This window comes from Episyrphus balteatus, chromosome 4, assembly GCF_945859705.1.
Source record: "Episyrphus balteatus chromosome 4, idEpiBalt1.1, whole genome shotgun sequence".
Lineage (NCBI taxonomy): Eukaryota > Metazoa > Arthropoda > Insecta > Diptera > Syrphidae > Episyrphus > Episyrphus balteatus.
The window spans coordinates 20,201,034-20,220,902 of NC_079137.1; the positions used below are offsets into that span (position 1 = coordinate 20,201,034).

General features: G+C 42.0%; 4 protein-coding genes across 4 annotated transcripts; 3 read left to right on the forward strand and 1 right to left on the reverse strand.

Annotated features, from left to right (window-relative positions):
- Nucleotides 1-4,888: 4,888 nt before the first annotated feature.
- LOC129918269 (mucin-2-like) lies at nt 4,889-11,404 on the forward strand (the record flags this gene model as incomplete). Its single annotated transcript, XM_055998719.1, has 5 exons — nt 4,889-5,588; nt 7,200-8,080; nt 9,482-9,883; nt 9,926-9,933; nt 10,933-11,404. Coding segments are annotated over exons 1-5 (2,463 nt in total), but the record flags the coding sequence as incomplete, so codon positions are not given.
- Nucleotides 11,405-12,134: 730 nt separating this feature from the next.
- On the forward strand, nt 12,135-14,283 carry LOC129918271 (mucin-2-like; the record flags this gene model as incomplete). The annotated part of the gene is made up of 2 exons (XM_055998720.1): nt 12,135-12,646; nt 13,647-14,283. Coding segments are annotated over 2 exons (1,149 nt in total), but the record flags the coding sequence as incomplete, so codon positions are not given.
- Nucleotides 14,284-15,327: 1,044 nt separating this feature from the next.
- On the reverse strand, nt 15,328-17,923 carry LOC129918272 (fibroin heavy chain-like). The gene is made up of 4 exons (XM_055998721.1): nt 17,910-17,923; nt 17,557-17,850; nt 15,442-15,735; nt 15,328-15,364 (listed from the first exon to the last, which is right to left on the reverse strand). Exons 1-4 carry the CDS (start codon nt 17,921-17,923, stop codon nt 15,328-15,330), a joined length of 639 nt encoding a protein of 212 aa, XP_055854696.1.
- Nucleotides 17,924-18,300: 377 nt separating this feature from the next.
- On the forward strand, nt 18,301-18,636 carry LOC129919320 (putative uncharacterized protein DDB_G0283467; the record flags this gene model as incomplete). Its single annotated transcript, XM_056000180.1, has 1 exon — nt 18,301-18,636. A coding segment is annotated over one exon (336 nt), but the record flags the coding sequence as incomplete, so codon positions are not given.
- Between the last annotated feature and the right edge of the window lie 1,233 nt (nt 18,637-19,869).

The following is a 19,869-nucleotide window of genomic DNA, read 5'->3' on the forward strand; positions in this document are numbered from 1 at the left end:
TTTTTTGATTTTCTTTCAAAATTGTTGAAAATAAAAAAAAATGCTTACCTATTATTACATATTTGTGAAAAAGCAAAACAAATAAAAGAATAATTTAATAATTTCTATATTTTTTATAGTATTTTTTGTTGTTTTCAGGCGATTCGGTTGCACTTTTTAAATACAAATTACACAGATATTATTATACTTTTTGATATATTTTAAACCTGTGCCTACGTTCTGTAACTGAAGCCTGGTACGCTGCTCGCGCTAAATTTTAGCTGAGATAAAATTCCCATACAAGTTATCGATAACTTGTATGGGATCCATTTTATCTCGGCTAAAAATTTTCGATAATTTGTATGGGAGCTAAAATTTAGCGCGAGCAGCGTACCAGGCTTTAGTCGAGAACTTCTCGCATCGAACAATTTTAAAACAAAAATTCCATACGTTTCTCTATTTGGAAAAATAACCTGTGTATGTATCTCGTGAGAAGCAACCCTGTAAATTTTTTATTCCATTGGAATTATTGGAAATTAAGGGAAAATATTTGTACCTTGGCCATCAAAGGTCATATACATGGTATAAAAAGACAAGGTATGATCATTAGAGCCGCCATCTTACAAAATGGGGTAATAAGGTTTTGACGTTTGGCATTTGGCAAAGTCAAAAGCAACAACAATTTCCAAGACAAATTTGTTTACAACAACAATTTCAATTGGCTGGGCTGTCAAAACCTTAAGTAGCCATAAGTTTTGACAGTTCTCGATACTGAGTTTTTTCTAATGATCATACCTTTTCTTTTTATACCATGGGTCATACAGACATAGTTTTACAATGAATATCTCAAGGCTCGGTAGTCCGAAGGTAGAGCAGTCGGTCAGCGAGTGGAGGATACCAAGTTCAAGTCACAGTTAGGGCATGTAATTTTTTCTTTTTTTTTTTCTTTAATATTCTTTTTTTTTATTTTAAAAATTTAAGTGATACAAAAATAAATTACCGTGAACACTTTTACTTTTAACACATCTCACATTTAATGCAAGATTATTTTTTTTTTTTCAAATATCTTACTTTCTCGCATCCTTTTTGCTTGTGAGTAATTTTGGCAGTTCAATCGAGAAATTATCTCGATAATTTTCTTAGTGCCGGGCTACACGGTGATTTTTCAATCGCCTAACCAGTCAGGTTGTAGGCAAGATGGGTGGGGATTTTCCTCTTTTTGACTCTTGTTCCTAGAAAATGTGAATCGGAATATGATTGGGCACAACACTGTGTAGCCAGGCCCTTACAGACACAGTTTATTCACATTTTTCCAGTCTGTCAAGCATTTTCATTCAGAAATGTTTCAAGGCGAGAAAAAATTTGTTTATAGAAACAAACGAATGTGAGAAAATGATTTTTGTGTCAATTCACATTATTTTTGTTCCGATTTGCGTGTTTCGTGCGAGAAATTTCTCGATGCGAGAGTTAGGCCGTGTGCGAATTGCGTTAAAATGTTGGTTAAAATATGACGTTTGGTTAAAATTTGACACTAGCATGGTGAATAAAATGGGTTAAAATTTACCCAGCTGCGGAGCAGGGTAAAATTTGACACTAGTGGTTAAAATTTGACGTTTCTCAAGATAGAAAGATCAAGATAGATTTGAAATTATTTTTGTTATAATGCGTTGATATTTTAAGAAATGTTAAAAGTATTAATACAAAGTACTTCCTCAAATTAATATTCATCTTGAAATAATAATTTGAAATAATTGTTTGTTTGTTTGTTATTTTTTATATTTCTATTTTGTTGGCAGCTGGAGAACTACGAATTAGTGTTAGAAGACTGAATTAATAAATTTCTTTTTGATCATAATGAAATGGGAATTTATCGATAAAATAAAATAAAAGTATGTGAAATTGAGAATTTCTTACATTTTCATACTAGAATATTTAACTTGATATATTTTCAACTGGGTTTTGTTAAAAAAAATAGTTAATTGAACATAAGAAAAACCATTTTGGAGGGTAATTTTGTTTTATCTTGAGGGAATTTTATTCAAAGTAGTACCAAGAAAAAAGTCCCATTTAATACATTTTAACCCAATTCGCACAGCAAAAAAATAAATTTGATCCCTTTTTTAACCAAACGTCAAATTTTAATCGTGGTAGAAATTTTAACCAACATTAACGCAATTCGCACACGGCCTTACAGAACGTAGGCACTGATTTAGATATAAACACATATTATTATCATTTTACAATCATAACATTGATACTCGTACATATAAAATTAATTCGTAAAATAAATGTTTTTTGAGGTCTTTTTTATTTTTTTCTTATGAAAATTACATTGAGCGGCAAATCGGAAAATAATCTATATAACTTTCAGGTTTTCGCCGCTAACCACCAGGTGCCGTGATGCCAAGTGTCAATACAGCGGCTGGAGAATTTGCATCGTTAAAGAATATTGTAGCTGTTGTGCTTTGTGGGAAGTTTAGGTTAGGGTGAAAATTCTCAGCTAGCGTCTCATTATTGAACTCCTTGAAAAACAACAAAATGATAACTTATTTATAATAAAATCACAGAAGCACGTTAAGCAATTCATACCTTTTTTTAAAATAAAACTTTCCATATTAATAAAACAATGTACCTATTTAGTTTTAGAACGAGGCACGACGCACGACCCGACCACCGACGAGATACTGCAACAAACGAAAATCAAAATCTTTTTGTTAAAAGTAAATGAAAACCGTATTTTGCGACAAAGAACTAATTTAAGAGAAAATAATTTAAGCACACAAAACAAACCAAATGGATGCGTTCACGTACGCACAGATACCCTATCCAAGATACCTAAGTATCCGATACGTTTGTGAACACGAATCAGCTGTTCATCAAATCCCCATAAGATACACGAAAATCCAGAAATTTTTAGGATACCTTTGGATTTTTTTGCTTGTCAACACAGCTGATCGATCAGCTGAGATTTTATATGGGATTACAACAACACTAAGGTATCCAGATACCCTTGGATCGGTACGTGAACGCACCCAATCACAGCGAGAAGTGTCAAGCCAGAACTATAATTGGCGGATGGAGTCGGATGCTAATGTCAATTGTTGTTGTTTTCCATAAGTTTTCATCCGTCGAGTGCGGTTGCGAGCGCACTCGTCGGATGAAAACTTATGGAAAACAACAACAATTGACATTAGCATCCGACTCCATCCGCCAATGGGTGCGTTCACGTGCCGATCCAAGGGTATCCGGATACCTTTGTGTTGTTGTAATCCCATATAAAATCTCAGCTGATCGAACACATGTTTTAACAAGCAAAAAAATCCAAAGGTATCCTAAAAATTTCTAGATTCTTGTGTATCTTATGGGAGATTTGAAGAACAGCTGATTCGTGTTCACAAACGTAGCGGATACTTAGGTATCTTGGATAGGGTATCTGTGCGTACGTGAACGCAGCCAATTATAGTTCTGGCTTCAATCAAAACTGACAGGTTACACAGCTGTTTGATAAATCTCTCTGTTATCACTAGCGACATCTGGTGGTTGATAGGACAACCTCGCCACTATCAATGTGAAGTTAAAATATACAGGGTGATACATATGTAAGCTGATTTTGCAGAAAAATAAACCACAGTTTAGTTGAAAGTTTATATTTTCTAGGATAATTTAAGAAAAGTAGAGTCATATCTGATAAAAAAGCACTGTAAAATAAACAACGAGTGGACGAAGAACCCAAACCCCGCAGTCTGTGTAGATTGAGTAGGGTATTGGTGACTACTACTGTGAAAGCACAGATCTGAACCCACTATAAGTTTTATAGTGAATTAGAGTACCAGTCTACTGCCTAGAGCTTACAACTAAACTGAGGTATCAACACAAAAACTCAAACTGGATCAAACAGGTAAACGATCAAGAAAACAACTTTCACCGGATTTGCCTGTAATACCGAGTAAGAAACCACACTCTGCAAAAATGCCTGAAAGTTCGGATGTAGAAACTTCCAAATTAGATCAAACCGTAGTAGAAGTGAACACCTGGGCTGCAATTTCGAAAAATGCTACAAGAAGAACTGAAAGGTACAAAAGATACACTTGAAGTACATACGAGGGAAATCGAAGAATTAAAAAAAGAAAACTCCGAACTCAAAAACAAAATCCAGCAGTTAGAAGAGAGTAAAGAAGTGAGTTTAAGGAAAAACGAAACGTTTGATAAATTTACTCGAAAGAATAACCTTATATTTAAATGATTTGAAAAGGAGACACTGGAAAAAACTGATATCTGGATGTTTTGTAGAAGTATCTTAAAAATAAACGAGAGCCTAGAAATTATAAAAATTCTAAAAAAAGGAAGAGGCGATAAGAAGAATTTTTTAGTTGAGTTTGAAACACAGTCTGCAGTACAAACTATCCTACAAAATACATCCAAATTAGCTGGAACAAAGTATAGCATACAAAGGGATATGACGCAGAAAGAAAGAGAACACCACAATTATTTGCTAAGAATAAGAAATGAAATAAGGAAAGTGGATAAATCAAAGCCAATTAAATTCAAGAGCAGACGCTTGGAAATTGAAGGACGAATTTTTGCGGTGGTAGGGAATGAACTGCAAAATGACGGGAAACCAGCTTCTGTGGTTCTAGGAGAACTCTATAATAAGGATTTCTCAAAGATAGACTTTCATCTGGAATCAAACAAAGCTGAGACTTCCTCGGAATGAAAAACAAAATATTTTAGATAATAAGAAAACAGAAATAAAAATCGTATCCTACAATGTATCAGGACTATCTAATAAATTAATAGTTCCAAACTTTTTTAAATATTTATGTAAATTAAATATTTTTTTATTGTATGAAACTTTTCTTGTTGATCAATTCGAGAGATATGAAAATTTTTTCCCAGGTTTTGAGTTGATATGGACACCAGCAGTGCGCATGCTCAGTTCGGAAGAGCGAGTGGTGGACTACTAGTTGGTATCAGTCGAGATATGAACAAGGAATTAAGAATAGATTGTACAAAATCGCTGGAGAGAGATGTTATTCGCATCGTGTCAATTAACTGTGAGCTATATGTGCTGCCTAACATAAAAAGCAGTGATTTTAAAGACCACTTTGAACGGCTCTTGAATCCACCACTTCAAAACAATGTAACATTGGAAGACATGCAACAGTACTTGTGGGATGAACAACTTGATGGTGAGATTACGAATACCGAAATCCTACAAGTTCTTAATAAAGCTAAGATAAACAAAGCTGCCGGATACGACCGGGTGCCGTACGAATTCTTTATTCATGCTCCACAAATACTCTTAGACCGACTTGTTGGAATATATAATAGGATTCATCTAACAGAAAGAGTTGAACCATCTTTTAAGAAGTCCTTGATCTTCCCCATCTACAAAAAGGGTGATATAAACCTAGCACAAAACTACAGAGGGATCTCCTTTATGGATGCCATGGCGAAAATTTACACAGGCATACTACTCAAACGGCTACAGGATTGGGAAAAAAGAAACAGGGTTCTTAACGAATATCAAGCTGGGTTTAGAGAGGGATATAGTACAGCAGATAATATATTCAATCTACTGAACATAGTTAGAATCAGAATGGATGAAGGTAAAAAAACGTACTGCTTCTTTGTAGAACTTCTGTTTGTCAAACTAAAAAGAAAATGGGTCTGTCAACAAAATTTCTTAATATTATAAAAGATCTGTATGCAGGGATAGCCAGTGCAGTATGGGATGGAAGCAAACTTTCAGAGTGGTTCGATACAAAAATGGGTGTGAAGCAGGGCTGTCTCTTAAGTCCTTTATTATTCGCTCTTTTTATCAACGATATGCACGATTGTATAGGTGGTGGAATACAAATAAATGAACATGTTCTCCGAATGTTGTTGTATGCGGACGACATTGTAGTTTTTGCGAACACACCAAAGGACCTGCAAATAAAGATAAACAAGCTTGAAGAGTATTGCCAAGAGTGGAATCTTATTATCAATCTCGAGAAGTCTAAAATCATAATATTTAGAAAAAATGGTGGCAGAAGAAGCAACTTAGAAAGATGGACCCTCGGAACCGATGAAATAGATGTGGTCAACAAGTATAAGTACTTGGGTCTATGGCTGACACCAGGGTTGAGTATGACCGAGCATTTCAAGGATAGAACGCATCAGGCAAAAACGAGCTTTAACTTGACTTGGAAATCTTTTGTTTCGAAAAAGGATATTAGTAATTCGTCAAAACTCGAACTCTTCAACGCAGTAGCAAGGTCAATTCTGGGATATGGTGCACATGCCTGGGGACATCAGGAGTATGATAAAATGGAAAAGGTCCAACGATATTTCCTAAAAAAAATAATGAAAGTACCAACTTCAACCCCAAACTACATGCTCGTACTGGAACTAAAGTTAAAACCTCTTCTCATTTACACAATGAAATGTCACATGTGCTACAATAAGAAAATTCTCTGTCTATACGACGAGAACCGTCTCTTACATATATTAGCTAATATAGTAGTGTCCAAAAACATATACTGGGTCACACAATGGACTAATTTATTAGATGGAAGGCATATCCAGGAGGTTGTCGGAAATAGTAGACTATTCCGAAATGCAATAGATTTGGCTGACAACCAAATAATGGAAAGAAAATGGAGTGTGGCACTTCAAAGAGCGCAGGCGTCAACGTCACATGGAGTGTATAATATCCTTAACTACACTGAAGGAAGTAGATATATTCAGGACGAAAATATCTCATCCAAAATAGGATGGATTTTTAAGGCAACAGGGGGACTTTTTTACTTGAACGGTACATTTCCATCAAATAACAGAAATACTCAGTGTACTTTATGTAATATGCGAGAAGACGAAACATTTATCCACTTTTTTGGAGTGTGTCCTGTATTGAAAGAACTACGCATATTATACTTTGGTGCAAGAGAACTCAGTACGGAAAACATGGTGAATATTCTGAATGGCGAAGGAAACTGGAACTCACTCATAAAATACCTCTCTCTAGCTATTAAATATCGCGCCGAATTAGTAAGAGAATACAATGGCTAGAACAACAACAGAAAAACAACAACTCCAACAACAGCAATAACAAAAACACCAACACCGACATCAACATCAACACAAAAATTCAACATCAACATCATCGACAACACCAATACCAACACCGACATCAACACCAACACCGACATCAACACCAACAACAACCCCAACACCAGAACCGACACCGATACCGACATCAACATCATCGTCAACACCAATACCAACACCAACATCCACACCAACCCCAACACCAACTTCAACACCAAAACCAGCACCGACATCAACACAAGCATCAACACCAACATCATCGACAACACCAATACCAACACCAACACCGACATCAACACCAACAACAACATCACCACTAAAACTAACATCAACACCAACATCAACACAAACATCAACATCATCGACAACACCAATACCAACACCAACACCGACATCAACACCAACACCAACATCAACACCAACGTCCACACCAGCCCCAACACCAACATCCACACCAACATCAACACCTACACCTACATCAACACCAACACCAACACCTACACCTACACCTACACCGACATCAACACCAACACCAACATCAACACCAACATCAACACCAACATCCACACCAACCCCAACACCAAGACCCACACCAACATCAACACCTACACCTACACCAACATCAACAACAACACCAACACCGAAATCAACACCAACACCGACATCAACACCAACATCAACACCAACATCAACACCAACACCAACATCCACACCAACCCCAACACCAACACCCACACCAACATCAACACTTACACCTACACCAACATCAACATCAACATTAACATCAACATCAACATCAACATTAACATCAACATCAACATCAACATCAACATCAACATCAACATCAACATCAACATCAACATCAACATCAACATCAACATCAACATCAACAACAACACCAACAACAACATCAACACCAACACCGACATCAAAACCAACACCAACACCCACACCAACATCAACACCTACACCTACACCTACACCTACACCTACACCTACACCTACACCTACACCTACACCTACACCTACACCTACACCTACACCTACACCTACACCTACACCTACACCTACACCTACACCTACACCTACACCTACACCTACACCTACACCTACACCTACACCTACACCTACACCTACACCTACACCTACACCTACACCTACACCTACACCTACACCTACACCTACACCTACACCTATTAAATATCGCGCCGAATTAGTAAGAGAATACAATGGCTAGAACAACAACAGAAAAACAACAACTCCAACAACAGCAATAACAAAAACACCAACACCGACATCAACATCAACACAAAAATTCAACATCAACATCATCGACAACACCAATACCAACACCGACATAACACCAACACCGACATCAACACCAACAACAACCCCAACACCAGAACCGACACCGATACCGACATCAACACCAACATCATCGTCAACACCAATACCAACACCAACATCCACACCAACCCCAACACCAACTTCAACACCAAAACCAGCACCGACATCAACACAAGCATCAACACCAACATCATCGACAACACCAATACCAACACCAACACCGACATCAACACCAACAACAACATCACTACTAAAACTAACATCAACACCAACATCAACACAAACATCAACATCATCGACAACACCAATACCAACACCAACACCGACATCAACACCAACACCAACATCAACACCAACGTCCACACCAGCCCCAACACCAACATCCACACCAACATCAACACCTACACCTACATCAACACCAACACCAACACCTACACCGACATCAACACCAACATCAACACCAACATCAACACCAACATCCACACCAACCCCAACACCAAGACCCACACCAACATCAACACCTACACCTACACCTACACCTACACCTACACCTACACCTACACCTACACCTACACCTACACCTACACCTACACCTACACCTACACCTACACCTACACCTACACCTACACCTACACCTACACCTACACCTACACCTACACCTACACCTACACCTACACCTACACCTACACCTACACCTACACCTACACCTACACCTACACCTACACCTACACCTACACCTACACCTACACCTACACCTACACCTACACCTACACCTACACCTACACCTACACCTACACCTACACCTACACCTACACCTACACCTACACCTACACCTACACCTACACCTACACCTACACCTACACCTACACCTACACCTACACCTATTAAATATCGCGCCGAATTAGTAAGAGAATACAATGGCTAGAACAACAACAGAAAAACAACAACTCCAACAACAGCAATAACAAAAACACCAACACCGACATCAACATCAACACAAAAATTCAACATCAACATCATCGACAACACCAATACCAACACCGACATAACACCAACACCGACATCAACACCAACAACAACCCCAACACCAATACCGACATCAACACCAACATCATCGTCAACACCAATACCAACACCAACATCCACACCAACCCCAACACCAACTTCAACACCAAAACCAGCACCGACATCAACACAAGCATCAACACCAACATCATCGACAACACCAATACCAACACCAACACCGACATCAACACCAACAACAACATCACTACTAAAACTAACATCAACACCAACATCAACACAAACATCAACATCATCGACAACACCAATACCAACACCAACACCGACATCAACACCAACACCAACATCAACACCAACGTCCACACCAGCCCCAACACCAACATCCACACCAACATCAACACCTACACCTACATCAACACCAACACCAACACCTACACCGACATCAACACCAACATCAACACCAACATCAACACCAACATCCACACCAACCCCAACACCAAGACCCACACCAACATCAACACCTACACCTACACCAACATCAACAACAACACCAACACCGAAATCAACACCAACACCGACATCAACACCAACATCAACACCAACATCAACACCAACATCCACACCAACCCCAACACCAACACCCACACCAACATCAACACCTACACCTACACCAACATCAACATCAACATTAACATCAACATCAACATCAACATCAACATCAACATTAACATCAACATCAACATCAACATCAACATCAACATCAACATCAACATCAACATCAACATCAACATCAACATCAACATCAACATCAACAACAACACCAACAACAACATCAACACCAACACCGACATCAAAACCAACACCAACACCCACACCAACATCAACACCTACACCTACACCTTCACCTACACCTACACCTACACCTACACCTACACCTACACCTACACCTACACCTACACCTACACCTACACCTACACCTACACCTACACCTACACCTACACCTACACCTACACCTACACCTACACCTACACCTACACCTACACCTACACCTACACCTACACCTACACCTACACCTACACCTACACCTACACCTACACCTACACCTACACCTACACCTACACCTACACCTACACCTACACCTACACCTACACCTACACCTACACCTACACCTACACCTACACCTACACCTACACCTACACCTACACCTACACCTACACCTACACCTACACCTACACCTACACCTACACCTACACCTACACCTACACCTACACCTACACCTACACCTACACCTACACCTACACCTACACCTACACCTACACCTACACCTACACCTACACCTACACCTACACCTACACCTACACCTACACCTACACCTACACCTACACCTACACCTACACCTACACCTACACCTACACCTACACCTACACCTACACCTACCCCTACACCTACACCTACACCTACACCTACACCTACACCTACACAGCAATAACAAAAACACCAACACCGACATCAACATCAACACAAAAATTCAACATCAACATCATCGACAACACCAATACCAACACCGACATCAACACCAACACCGACATCAACACCAACAACAACCCCAACACCAGAACCGACACCGATACCGACATCAACACCAACATCATCGTCAACACCAATACCAACACCAACATCCACACCAACCCCAACACCAACTTCAACACCAAAACCAGCACCGACATCAACACAAGCATCAACACCAACATCATCGACAACACCAATACCAACACCAACACCGACATCAACACCAACAACAACATCACCACTAAAACTAACATCAACACCAACATCAACACAAACATCAACATCATCGACAACACCAATACCAACACCAACACCGACATCAACACCAACACCAACATCAACACCAACGTCCACACCAGCCCCAACACCAACATCCACACCAACATCAACACCTACATACACCTACATCAACACCAACACCAACACCTACACCTACACCGACATCAACACCAACACCAACATCAACACCAACATCAACACCAACATCCACACCAACCCCAACACCAAGACCCACACCAACATCAACACCTACACCTACACCAACATCAACAACAACACCAACACCGAAATCAACACCAACACCAACACCGACATCAACACCAACATCAACACCAACATCAACACCAACATCCACACCAACCCCAACACCAACACCCACACCAACATCAACACCTACACCTACACCAACATCAACATCAACATTAACATCAACATCAACATCAACATCAACATCAACATTAACATCAACATCAACATCAACATCAACATCAACATCAACATCAACATCAACATCAACATCAACATCAACAACAACACCAACAACAACATCAACACCAACACCGACATCAAAACCAACACCAACACCCACACCAACATCAACACCTACACCTACACCTACACCTTCACCTACACCTACACCTACACCTTCACCTACACCTACACCTACACCTACACCTACACCTACACCTACACCTACACCTACACCTACACCTACACCTACACCTACACCTACACCTACACCTACACCTACACCTACACCTACACCTACACCTACACCTACACCTACACCTACACCTACACCTACACCTACACCTACACCTACACCTACACCTACACCTACACCTACATCAACACAAGCATCAACACCAACCTCATCGACAACACCAATACCAACACCAACACCGACATCAACACCAACAACAACATCACTACTAAAACTAACATCAACACCAACATCAACACAAACATCAACATCATCGACAACACCAATACCAACACCAACACCGACATCAACACCAACACCAACATCAACACCAACGTCCACACCAGCCCCAACACCAACATCCACACCAACATCAACACCTACACCTACATCAACACCAACACCAACACCTACACCGACATCAACACCAACACCAACATCAACACCAACATCAACACCAACATCCACACCAACCCCAACACCAAGACCCACACCAACATCAACACCTACACCTACACCAACATCAACAACAACACCAACACCGAAATCAACACCAACACCGACATCAACACCAACATCAACACCAACATCAACACCAACATCCACACCAACCCCAACACCAACACCCACACCAACATCAACACCTACACCTACACCAACATCAACATCAACATTAACATCAACATCAACATCAACACCAACATTAACATCAACATCAACATCAACATCAACATCAACATCAACATCAACATCAACATCAACATCAACATCCAACATCAACATCAACATCAACATCAACATCAACATCAACATCAACATCAACATCAACATCAACAACAACACCAACACCAACAACAACATCAACACCAACACCGACATCAAAACCTACACCAACACCCACACCAACATCAACACCTACACCTACACCTTCACCTACACCTACACCTACACCTACACCTACACCTACACCTACACCTACACCTACACCTACACCTACACCTACACCTACACCTACACCTACACCTACACCTACACCTACACCTACACCTACACCTACACCTACACCTACACCTACACCTACACCTACACCTACACCTACACCTACACCTACACCTACACCTACACCTACACCTACACCTACACCTACACCTACACCTACACCTACACCTACACCTACACCTACACCTACACCTACACCTACACCTACACCTACACCTACACCTACACCTACACCTACACAGCAATAACAAAAACACCAACACCGACATCAACATCAACACAAAAATTCAACATCAACATCATCGACAACACCAATACCAACACCGACATCAACACCAACACCGACATCAACACCACCAACAACCCCAACACCAGAACCGACACCGATACCGACATCAACACCAACATCATCGTCAACACCAATACCAACACCAACATCCACACCAACCCCAACACCAACTTCAACACCAAAACCAGCACCGACATCAACACAAGCATCAACACCAACATCATCGACAACACCAATACCAACACCAACACCGACATCAACACCAACAACAACATAACCACTAAAACTAACATCAACACCAACATCAACACAAACATAAACATCATCGACAACACCAATACCAACACCAACACCGACATCAACACCAACACCAACATCAACACCAACGTCCACACCAGCCCCAACACCAACATCCACACCAACATCAACACCTACACCTACATCAACACCAACACCAACACCTACACCTACACCGACATCAACACCAACACCAACATCAACACCAACATCAACACCAACATCCACACCAACCCCAACACCAAGACCCACACCAACATCAACACCTACACCTACACCAACATCAACAACAACACCAACACCGAAATCAACACCAACACCAACACCGACATCAACACCAACATCAACACCAACATCAACACCAACATCCACACCAACCCCAACACCAACACCCACACCAACATCAACACCTACACCTACACCAACATCAACATCAACATTAACATCAACATCAACATCAACATCAACATCAACATCAACATTAACATCAACATCAACATCAACATCAACATCAACATCAACATCAACATCAACATCAACATCAACATCAACATCAACATCAACATCAACATCAACATCAACATCAACAACAACACCAACAACAACATCAACACCAACACCGACATCAAAACCAACACCAACACCCACACCAACATCAACACCTACACCTACACCTACACCTTCACCTACACCTACACCTACACCTTCACCTACACCTACACCTACACCTACACCTACACCTACACCTACACCTACACCTACACCTACACCTACACCTACACCTACACCTACACCTACACCTACACCTACACCTACACCTACACCTACACCTACACCTACACCTACACCTACACCTACACCTACACCTACACCTACACCTACACCTACACCTACACCTACACCTACACCTACACCTACACCTACACCTACACCTACACCTACACCTACACCTACACCTACACCTACACCTACACCTACACCTACACCTACACCTACACCTACACCTACACCTACACCTACACCTACACCTACACCTACACCTACACCTACACCTACACCTACACCTACACCTACACCTACACCTACACCTACACCTACACCTACACCTACACCTACACCTACACCTACACCTACACCTACACCTACACCTACACCTACACCTACACCTACACCTACACCTACACCTACACCTACACCTACACCTACACCTACACCTACACCTACACCTACACCTACACCTACACCTACACCTACACCTACACCTACACCTACACCTACACCTACACCTACACCTACACCTACACCTACACCTACACCTACACCTACACCTACACCTACACCTACACCTACACCTACACCTACACCTACACCTACACCTACACCTACACCTACACCTACACCTACACCTACACCTACACCTACACCTACACCTACACCTACACCTACACCTACACCTACACCTACACCTACACCTACACCTACACCTACACCTACACCTACACCTACACCTACACCTACACCTACACCTACACCTACACCTACACCTACACCTACACCTACACCTACACCTACACCTACACCTACACCTACACCTACACCTACACCTACACCTACACCTACACCTAACCTGTATTGAAAGAACTACGCATATTATACTTTGGTGCAAGAGAACTCAGTACGGAAAACATGGTGAATATTCTGAATGGCGAAGGAAACTGGAACTCACTCATAAAATACCTCTCTCTAGCTATTAAATATCGCGCCGAATTAGTAAGAGAATACAATGGCTAGAACAACAACAGAAAAACAACAACTCCAACAACAGCAATAACAAAAACACCAACACCGACATCAACATCAACACAAAAATTCAACATCAACATCATCGACAACACCAATACCAACACCGACATCAACACCAACACCGACATCAACACCAACAACAACCCCAACACCAGAACCGACACCGATACCGACATCAACACCAACATCATCGTCAACACCAATACCAACACCAACATCCACACCAACCCCAACACCAACTTCAACACCAAAACCAGCACCGACATCAACACAAGCATCAACACCAACATCATCGACAACACCAATACCAACACCAACACCGACATCAACACCAACAACAACATCACCACTAAAACTAACATCAACACCAACATCAACACAAACATCAACATCATCGACAACACCAATACCAACACCAACACCGACATCAACACCAACACCAACATCAACACCAACGTCCACACCAGCCCCAACACCAACATCCACACCAACATCAACACCTACACCTACATCAACACCAACACCAACACCTACACCTACACCGACATCAACACCAACACCAACATCAACACCAACATCCACACCAACCCCAACACCAAGACCCACACCAACATCAACACCTACACCTACACCAACATCAACAACAACACCAACACCGAAATCAACACCAACACCAACACCGACATCAACACCAACATCAACACCAACATCCACACCAACCCCAACACCAACACCCACACCAACATCAACACCTACACCTACACCAACATCAACATCAACATCAACATTAACATCAACATTAACATCAACATCAACATCAACATCAACATTAACATCAACATCAACATCAACATCAACATCAACATCAACATCAACATCAACATCAACATCAACATCAACATCAACATCAACATCAACATCAACAACAACACCAACAACAACATCAACACCAACACCGACACCCACACCAACATCAACACCTACACCTACACCTACACCTTCACCTACACCTACACCTACACCTACACCTACACCTACACCTACACCTACACCTACACCTACACCTACACCTACACCTACACCTACACCTACACCTACACCTACACCTACACCTACACCAACACCTACACCTACACCTACACCTACACCTACACCTACACCTACACCTACACCTACACCTACACCTACACCTACACCTACACCTACACCTACACCTACACCTACACCTACACCTACACCTACACCTACACCTACACCTACACCTACACCTACACCTACACCTACACCTACACCTACACCTACACCTACACCTACACCTACACCTACACCTACACCTACACCTACACCTACACCTACACCTACACCTACACCTACACCTACACCTACACCTACACCTACACCTACACCTACACCTACACCTACACCTACACCTACACCTACACCTACACCTACACCTACACCTACACCTACACCTACACCTACACCTACACCTACACCTACACCTACACCTACACCTACACCTACACCTACACCTACACCTACACCTACACCTACACCTACACCTACACCTACACCTACACCTACACCTACACCTACACCTACACCTACACCTACACCTACACCTACACCTACACCTACACCTACACCTACACCTACACCTACACCTACACCTACACCTACACCTACACCTACACCTACACCTACACCTACACCTACACCTACACCTACACCTACACCTACACCTACACCTACACCTACACCTACACCTACACCTACACCTACACCTACACCTACACCTACACCTACACCTACACCTACACCTACACCTACACCTACACCTACACCTACTCCTACACCTACACCTACACCTACACCTACACCTACACCTACACCTACACCTACTCCTACACCTACACCTACACCTACACCTACACCTAACCTGTATTGAAAGAACTACGCATATTATACTTTGGTGCAAGAGAACTCAGTACGGAAAACATGGTGAATATTCTGAATGGCGAAGGAAACTGGAACTCACTCATAAAATACCTCTCTCTAGCTATTAAATATCGCGCCGAATTAGTAAGAGAATACAATGGCTAGAACAACAACAGAAAAACAACAACTCCAACAACAGCAATAACAAAAACACCAACACCGACATCAACATCAACACAAAAATTCAACATCAACATCATCGACAACACCAATACCAACACCGACATCAACACCAACACCGACATCAACACCAACAACAACCCCAACACCAGAACCGACACCGATACCGACATCAACACCAACATCATCGTCAACACCAATACCAACACCAACATCCACACCAACCCCAACACCAACTTCAACACCAAAACCAGCACCGACATCAACACAAGCATCAACACCAACATCATCGACAACACCAATACCAACACCAACACCGACATCAACACCAACAACAACATCACCACTAAAACTAACATCAACACCAACATCAACACAAACATCAACATCATCGACAACACCAATACCAACACCAACACCGACATCAACACCAACACCAACATCAACACCAACGTCCACACCAGCCCCAACACCAACATCCACACCAACATCAACACCTACACCTACATCAACACCAACACCAACACCTACACCTACACCGACATCAACACCAACACCAACATCAACACCAACATCAACACCAACATCCACACCAACCCCAACACCAAGACCCACACCAACATCAACACCTACACCTACACCAACATCAACAACAACACCAACACCGAAATCAACACCAACACCAACACCGACATCAACACCAACATCAACACCAACATCAACACCAACACCAACATCCACACCAACCCCAACACCAACACCCACACCAACATCAACACCTACACCTACACCAACATCAACATCAACATTAACATCAACATCAACATCAACATCAACATCAACATTAACATCAACATCAACATCAACATCAACATCAACATCAACATCAACATCAACATCAACATCAACATCAACATCAACATCAACATCAACATCAACATCAACATCAACATCAACATCAACATCAACAACAACACCAACAACAACATCAACACCAACACCGACACCCACACCAACATCAACACCTACACCTACACCTACACCTACACCTTCACCTACACCTACACCTACACCTACACCTACACCTACACCTACACCTACACCTACACCTACACCTACACCTACACCTACACCTACACCTACACCTACACCTACACCTACACCTACACCTACACCTACACCTACACCTACACCTACACCTACACCTACACCTACACCTACACCTACACCTACACCTACACCTACACCTACACCTACACCTACACCTACACCTACACCTACACCTACACCTACACCTACACCTACACCTACACCTACACCTACACCTACACCTACACCTACACCTACACCTACACCTACACCTACACCTACACCTACACCTACACCTACACCTACACCTACACCTACACCTACACCTACACCTACACCTACACCTACACCTACACCTACACCTACACCTACACCTACACCTACACCTACACCTACACCTACACCTACACCTACACCTACACCTACACCTACACCTACACCTACACCTACACCTACACCTACACCTACACCTACACCTACACCTACACCTACACCTACACCTACACCTACACCTACACCTACACCTACACCTACACCTACACCTACACCTACACCTACACCTACACCTACACCTACACCTACACCTACACCTACACCTACACCTACACCTACACCTACACCTACACCTACACCTACACCTACACCTACACCTACACCTACACCTACACCTACACCTACACCTACACCTACACCTACACCTACACCTACACCTACACCTACACCTACACCTACACCTACACCTACACCTACACCTACACCTACACCTACACCTACACCTACACCTACACCTACACCTACACCTACACCTACACCTACACCTACACCTACACCTACACCTACACCTACACCTACACCTACACCTACACCTACACCTACACCTACACCTACACCTACACCTACACCTACACCTACACCTACACCTACACCTACACCTACACCTACACCTACACCTACACCTACACCTACACCTACACCTACACCTACACCTACACCTACACCTACACCTACACCTACACCTACACCTACACCTACACCTACACCTACACCTACACCTACACCTACACCTACACCTACACCTACACCTACACCTACACCTACACCTACACCTACACCTACACCTACACCTACACCTACACCTACACCTACACCTACACCTACACCTACACCTACACCTACACCTACACCTACACCTACACCTACACCTACACCTACACCTACACCTACACCTACACCTACACCTACACCTACACCTACACCTACACCTACACCTACACCTACACCT